The 8,244-nt window shown below is 37.8% G+C and overlaps 1 protein-coding gene across 8 annotated transcripts in view; it reads left to right on the forward strand.

Annotated features, from left to right (window-relative positions):
* ZNF148 (zinc finger protein 148) overlaps positions 1–8,244 on the forward strand; it is a 141,190-nt gene that overhangs the window by 73,248 nt on the left and 59,698 nt on the right. For all 8 annotated transcript variants that reach the window (XM_006154553.3, XM_006154554.3, XM_006154552.3 and 5 more), the window contains one exon: positions 7,308–7,433. In XM_006154553.3, coding sequence (XP_006154615.1) covers positions 7,308–7,433 — 126 coding nt within the window. The remainder of the gene's footprint in view (positions 1–7,307; positions 7,434–8,244) is intronic.

Consider the following 8,244-nt stretch of genomic DNA (forward strand, 5'->3'; position numbering starts at 1 on the left):
GCGTGAGTTTAAGGCACTGGGTCCGGGACTTGAACTGCGGTCAACTACATGGGAGTCCAGCGACATAGCCATTATGCTAACTGCTGGTCCTAGAAGCTCTGCATTTTTGACAGTCCCACAGCAATGATGTACGTCTCTCAAGGCATCATGTCAGGGGTGTGGCGTGGATACGTCTTATGAATGGTGATACTGACCTTGATCTGTTCTAATGGTGGTATCTTCCAGGCTTCTCCATCGTGAAGTTACTATTTTTTCTTCTTTAACTGACATGTATCTTGGAGAAGATACTTAGAGACTGTTAAATATCCCCTTTCTCATTACTGTGGAGTTGGCCTAGTTGTGATTTTTGTATTTTTCTTCTATTTATGTCATTGTAATTGTTCCTTTCATCTTTTTTTTTTATGATTTCAATTTATGTCAGTGTAGAGATTCATTTTCCCCTGTGGATTATAATCTAATACTGTCATTACTTAACTTCCATGTCCGTGTTTTCTAGAGTTAGGCATTGGAGTTCTTTCAGACTGGCTCTATGTCCTTTTGACACACCCTGATCTTTTTTTGAACACTTGGCTTCTGACCTGACAGTTTTCTAGGATCATCTTATATTTTTACCTACCCCAGCTCTGGTATCAACCACTTTCCAAGGAGCCATGGTTTTATTTTTTATTTATTTATTTTTTTGTATTTCATTTTTTTATTTGGATATTGTTATTGTGAACTAAGTTCTGCCTGGTAGGTGTGTTGAGTGTTGTTGCTCCCTGGGATCTCAGCAAACAGAGCTGGAAAATACATTTATATCTACTAATCCACACATGCATGTAGCATCGGTACTAATTTCTTTATGTTGGTGGGGCCAAGGCATCCGTACTGAAAAAGATGGAGTGGGAGGCAGCAGGTGTCATGGTGGTTAGGGCACTGAACTCCTGCATGACCATCTACCGTTTAAGTCCTAGACCTTGAGGATTGCTTTCTCATTTTTCTCTCTTTGCCCTAGTATGGTGAGTGTGTGAACTCTGTAGCAAATTTGAGAGGGAGAGGGAGAGATGGAGTGGAGCAGAGCAGAGCAGAGGAAGGGCATGCAAAGTGTAGTGAGATGTATCTAGATTAACACTTCTCAAAGCTCTAGACTTGGAATCCTCTTATACTCCTACAAAATACTCAGAACTCCTATAAGTGTATGCTTTTATATATAACAGTATTTGTCATATTAGAAGTTAAAGCTGAGAATTTAAAGTTTTATATGAATTTACAAGTAATAATAAAACCTATTACATACTAGCATTTTTAATGAAAAATAACTCCATTTTGAAAAATCAAAAAATTAGTGAGAGGAAGGGAATCGTTTTACATTTTTGTAAATCTCTTTGTTTTGCTAAATGTACGGTAACTTATGTCCATTTTACATTTTTGTAAATCTCTTTGTTGTCTTGCTAAATGTATGGGTAACTATGTTCTTCAATCTGCTAATATGTTCAGCCTGAACATATTCATCACTTATTAATCAGTCTCTGTAAAATGTGTACCCATGATCATGTTGGGTAAAATCTCTTTACTATCTAAATTATGTATAGTGATTAAATGTATAAATAATGACAAATAATTTTTAAAATGTAATAGAATCACTATAACCACAGATGTCCTGCTGTCTTTTAAGCAATTCTTTATAGCAGTTGTATTTCTTTTACTCATTTTTCTCATGAAGGCATTGCATTGGTTCTAGGCAAGCTGCAGCCTCAGAAGACTGGAAAGGTTCCTTGTGATTAATTTTAGATGTAGTCGTTAAGGCAAATTTAGACTTATTTAGAAATATCTGGAGTTTTGTGTCTCTTTCAAATTTGTGCTAATGACTTGTAAGAGGGTTTGTATAGTGAACCTACGAATAAAGAGATGAGAGTCAAAAAAAAATGCACTGTATACTCATGAGAGGAGGAAAGTTTAAAAAAAAAAAAAAAAGAGTAGATGTTATTTTGAAAGTCGCTTTGATGTCATGGTCTACCTGAAAAGGTAATAGGGCCCTTCAGGGCTCCCCACAGTTTGAGAGCCACTGATGCACATTTACTGGAACTCTTAGAACATGAAGGCACCTACTACTGGAAGGTAGATCCAGAATTGCCATGAGGAAAAAGAACTTAAATCATGTCATGTTTTCGAAATTGGCAGGAAGAATTTGGGAAGAGTAGCAGGTTTGGAAAACAATTTTAAAAATGGGAACTTGCAGCTCTAATTGAGTCTCTTTCATCTGTAAAGCCTATTGCAGTTCATTTTAAATCAAGTGTCCCTTATTCTCTTAGTTAGAATGTGATGTGTTGTCTTGAATTATTAGGGTTTGTTTGTTTTGTTCTGTTTTCTTTGGTTTTGCTTTTAGGACACCTGTGTTCCCTGGAGAGGGAGAGAGAGAAGAGAAAGAAATCACCTCCTGGGTAGGGTGGCTACTCTGCAACTCCTTTTCCTCCAAAAATCTCTTGGGATTTTGGGCACACATCCACATGTGCCCAATTATGATTTTCAAGCCGCTGGGATTTTCAAGCTGCCGGGGCTAGATCTCGAATTACGTAGTCAGCCATGTGAGATACAGCTACTTTAACCTCATACAACCTGCTAGCCCAGATTATTAGTATATATGTATGTATGTATGTATGTATGTATATAATCAGAACTCCACATGCACATTTAAATCCTTTCAGAAGGAGAACCTCATATTTAGAATATATTCCCATTGTCTAAAAGGTGCCTTGCACATACTAAGATCTCAGTAAGTGTTTTCATGATATTATTTTACCCTGATTAAATGTATTAGGTTGTTGGGTAAGTCATGACATATTTTCCTATGTTTTTCTTTGCAAAACTGTGTCATGACTTTCCTGACGATTCAGTAGCACAGAGTAGGCACTGAATAACTGTTGAGTGAATAAAGAGTGAAAGCACCTGTGGGAAATACCAACAAAGAGTGTGCTGCTTTCAGATATGAAGACATTATACAGGTACATGTATAGTAAACATAAAAGTAAGACAGTTTGCTTATTTGGGGTTCAGAATGAAATAAGTCTTGGAAAATTAAGTCATTGATTCTGGACTTGAGTTAGTAATAAGAACTAAGGGAAAGATCTTTATTTTTCAATTTAGGGAGTCCTCTTAATTTTAAGATTGGGAGATTAAAGAGGGGGAGATTGAAAATGAGAAAAATGTCATGATTTAGAGACATATATATCACAGAACTGGCCAGAAAAAATCAGCATTGGCAGTGGCAAGGGGTGAGGCAGTGCGACATTATAGGACTTGGCTTGTGAGTTTGTTGGGGGAGACAGAGTAGTAGAAGGTGGATATGCAGTGAGAGTCATACCTGATGGCTTGTGTAATTTCAAAGTGGGAAGAATTGAGGGAGTTTGGGTCAGTGGATGAGTAGGGGTCTTGAGTTTTAGGAGGAGAGATGTCTGGGCTTAGTCAGATCTGCTTAAAGGATAGATGTGGTAGTGGTGGTTTTTTTGTACTGGTGGAGCAGCATTGGAATTCAAGCAGGACTGAGGGGAACATTTGGGATTCAGTGGAATGGTATACTTCAAGTGATGGTGAAGGAATTGGAGGTTTCTTTTATTTTTTTTCATTTTTAGAAAAATCTGACGTATTGGGGACCAGCAGTTAGCATAATGGCTATGTCTCTGGACTCCCATGTAGTCAACCGTGGTTCAAGTCCCGGACCTGGTGGCTTAAACTCATGCCGGTCGTGTGTGTGTGCGTGCCCAAGATCCTGAGAGGAGAATGAAGGGGAAGGGATTACAGCGTGGCCATCCCCCCTGGGGGGTGATTTCTTGCTTTCTGTCTCTCTCTGTCTCTCTCTGTCTTTCTAGCGAGTGCATGCGCCCTATAGGAAAAAACCTCTACCCCTTAAAAAAAATTGACGTATTTCTCAGACTATTGGGGATTTTTTTGATGCCGTAATGAAAATGTTTCAGAAATCTAGCAAGCTCTTAAAATATCATCTATCTGCTGATAACCTACATTGATTAATTACATTTTGGTTTATTTTATTTGAAAAGTAACATGGAGGACAAAATTTTTTTCTCTCTCTCTCTTTCTTTCTTCTAAGTTTTTGCTGTAGGGCACATGCGCTTGCCTGAGAGAGACTCACAGAGAGAGAGAGAGAGAGAGAGAGAGAGTGAAAGGGGGAAAAGGAGAACTCACCACCACCACCACCACCACCACCCCCCCCCCAGGGGGAATGGCTATGTTTCAGTCCCTTCTTCTTCGTTCTCCTCCTGGATTTGTGGGCATGCATGCACACGTGTCCAGTGTCAAATTCAAGCCACCAGGTCTGAGACTCTAACCACATAGTGGGAGTCCAATGCTTTAACCACTATGCCACCTCTGGCCTCTTCTTTTAAATGAAGTTTTTAAGGAAATGTAGAGAATTATAGATGAATTATTTTTTTTGCCATGCTTAAGGGTTTTTTTGTTTGTTTTTGTGTATTGTTGTAAGTCTTCTTGGGCTAAGGAAGGCTTAAGTTTTCCTTGACTTTTTGGAGCTCATTCTTTCTAGCTGTCTTATCATTATCAGACCCATGTCTTTATGATTTTGGATTTATGAATACCTTCTAAGGACTTTAGGCTGGATCATACATGTTACAATATAGTTACAGGTTTTGTAGAGACAAGATAATCCCACTTATGAATGATAAGCCCGTTGGAGCAAATGTATAACTTGCTGATGTTTGTTGTCATGCACTGTGTTTTGATCCACCAATACTTTTAGGTTTGGGTTTGTACTTTGACAATGTTAGAAGTACGCCTTACATCTGAAAATGACTGCATTAATGTCATCACTTTCCACGTACATGGAAATAGTTAATAGGTTTGGATCTATGTACAGTCTTCTTGACGCTTTTGCTAAAAAAAAAGTTTCTCTGTTTCTGTTGCTGCATGCTACGTTCCTGTGGTTTCTTTGCAATTTTTAAGCTAACAGAAATGTTTAAGCTACTTTTTGGTGCCCCTGCAAAATATGACAGTGATTTCACAGCTGTTTAGGCTATCTATTCTCTTTGCTGGTCTCAAGTAGTTGTATTTCAGTAAACATTACTTCAGAAGTGGTAAGATGCTTTTTTCTTGGTGATTTCACCATTGTTTGTGTCCTAAATAATTGATACCAACAGAAATTCTAAGAGTGGATAGTGTACTTCTCTATGATCTGATAGAATTAGTAATTAAATAATCATTTACATGTTTTCATACTGAGGTTTTGATTTCTGATTCTCACATTGCCTACATATCGGGAATTCATGAAAACTTCACTTGTTATTTGTCAGTCTGAAATTCCCATCTTGCGTTACATTTTCTTCATGAACTCCTTCTGCACAGCTCTCTGTCTTCCTTACACATATTGTGAGACTGTACGATGGGCGTGATTTTTTGTACCACATGTTTTGGTGTGATTTTGGAAGATGAGGCTATTAGCACACTGCACATCTCAATCAGTCTTAAGGATTTTTACTGTGTTCCGTAAGTTGTTGAGTCAAAGGTTTCTTAGGGTTTTTTTGTTTTTTGTTGTTTTTTTTTTAGTTTTTATTTGCCAAGAAGGCATGGGCATTCACCAGAGAGAAGAGGAAGAAAGCATACCACAGTGGGATTTGGTCGTGCCACAATCCCTTGTCCTCCATTTCTCTATCCTTCTGGATTTTGACATGCATGCACACAGATCTGGTATATTTTCAAGCCATTGGGACCAGGATTCGTACTGTGGTTGGCCATGTGGGATCCAGCTTCCTTAACCATTAGGCTATGGTGCTGGCCTGAAGGTTTCTTAATCTTAAAATTCTTGTGTTTTCATTTCAAGGATAGATTGTACACGTAGCAGTGAGGAGGGCATGACTGAACACCATCAAATCTGAGAAAACTGACTGTATAATATTCTTAAAACCTTGGTAATTTTTTTAAGACAAGGAACTCTGTGGGGAGTGAGTTTAAAGATAGGGTAACATTGTTGAAATCTCAATAGGTCTTTTTATATTTCTATATTTATTATGTAGTTAGCATTGTGTCTGGTGTAGGATAATAGTCTAAAACTATAACACAATTCTATAAACAAATTTGTAGAGGTCAGGAAAATACTGGCTAGAATGTGTCAAAAATGTTGAACATATGAAGATAATTTTCATTGTTTGCTTGCCATCCCCCTCTTTTTTAATTTACTAGGGGACATGTGTTCTTGACGGAGACAGATGGAGAGAGAGAAAAAGTGAGAAATACTCCATCTAAGTGGGATGGTCATCATATAATCTCTTCTCCTCCATTTCTTCCTCTGTTTTGGGATTTGGGGCACACAAGTACGTGTGCGCAGCATGTTTTCCAAGCTGCCAGGTCTCGGACTGGAACCACAGGTGGCAATGTGGCATCCAGCCATCTCAACCACTGGCTGGCCCTGCTAGCTTTCTTTTGATGTGATGATATTTTAGTTTTGTGATACTTTCTTGATATTTTATAAATAAAATGAAAGCCTATCAAGATGTCTCCATAAACCCCTCCTATTTTCTAATATTATATTAATTTTTGAAAGTGAACCTTTTTTGTGTGTACTTTTAACTGCTGCATTACTCACCATAAATGTAGAAATGAAATGACTGTTACGATATCCTGATTACTATTTGGTAGTATATTGGTAGATCTTTTGATCTAGGCATCTTTTTTTATTTTAAATTATTTTACTTTATGTATTTATTTTAATTCCACCAGAGAGAGAGAGAGAGAGAGAGAGAGAGAGAGAGAAAGAAAGAGAGAGAGAAAGCAAGCTGCCAGGGGAGCCAGAAGGTAGCATGATGGTTAAGATACTGGACCTACTATCTGGCTGACTGTGGTTCGAGTCCTGGACCGAGAGGCTTGCTTTCTCACTTTACCCTTCTCTAGCTCTCTCTCTCTCTCTCTGTCTTTGGTCAAATTAAAAAAATAAATAAATAAAACTAAATAAGTAATTTTTTTAAAAAAGAAAGCAACCCACCAGGTCTGGGACTCAAACCCTGGTCCTCCATATGGGAGTCCAGCACCATACCACCTGCCCCCCTACCCTGGGCATCTTTAATCTTTTTTACCAGGTTTTTTTTTTTTTTTTAAAGAAATCTAATTTATCCCTCACTTTGTGTATCTTGATTCTTACATCACAGTTGCCTATTAATGCACTCTAAAGGACTCTATTTAGTTGTCTCATACACACATCGTCATTCTGGGAGCATCTGTATAGGTTTAGCAAAGGTTTAAACATATAATGGCTTTTTGTCACAATGGACTTTTTATTCATTTCTAAAATTGACTTTTTTTTTAAACAGATAAGTGTAAAGCAGGAAATTACTTTTACTGATGTATCTGAGCAACTGATGAGAGACAAAAAACAAATCAGAGAGCCAGTAGACTTACAGAAAAAGAAGAAGCGGAAACAACGTTCTCCTGCAAAAGTAAGACACTGTATTAAAGTGGTTGCTAACCTCTTAATTCTAAAGTACTGGTGAATCTCACAGGCAGGAATCTGGTTGGACTTAAGGCAGGTATCAGAGTCCCACGTGGTTTAGTAGCCTTGGCTCATTGCACCAGCTTCACTGGGAGGGAGGAAGGGATGCATGCCTCGTAGAGGTGATTGGCCATTTTTCCATTTCTCTCGCACCATGTCCCTTTTTTTAAAAAATGAATTTTCCCATGTCTCCCTTTTCTTTTAAAAAGTGGGTTAAAACTAACAGATGGTATGCAGTGTCCTTGCTTCTCATTCATATTGGTTTTACTTATTTCCATATTAAAGTTTCAGAAAAATTTAGTAACATTTATTCATCAGAAAAAGGTTGTGGGATTACCTGTAATAGATTGTAAGCTCCTTGAGGGCAGAGCCTTCATTTTACTCACACATGTATCCTAAGAGCCTGGCCTTCAGTAGTTCTTTTTCTTAAAATTTAAATTAATTTTATTTATCATTATTACCATTTTAATTTGCTATAGGGCACATATACTCACCAGAGAGAGAGAAAGAAAGAGAAGAAAGCGAGGAAGTAAGCCACCAGGTCCGGGACTTGAACTGCTGTCGGCTATGTGGGAATCCAGCGCCTTAACCACCTTGCCACCTGCTGGCTGGCCTCTTAGTAAATTTTTTTTGGGTGAATGAATGGGTTATAAATAGACAAGTGACCCAGTAAATACTATTAGGAATTCTTTGAACTCTCTGTACTATATTTGTATCTTTATATTGATAGTTATTTTTAAATCTTTTTTCTCTTTCCC

Source organism: Tupaia chinensis, unplaced genomic scaffold (genome assembly GCF_000334495.1).
Source record: "Tupaia chinensis unplaced genomic scaffold, TupChi_1.0 Scaffold000415_1, whole genome shotgun sequence".
NCBI classification, from domain to species: domain Eukaryota; kingdom Metazoa; phylum Chordata; class Mammalia; order Scandentia; family Tupaiidae; genus Tupaia; species Tupaia belangeri.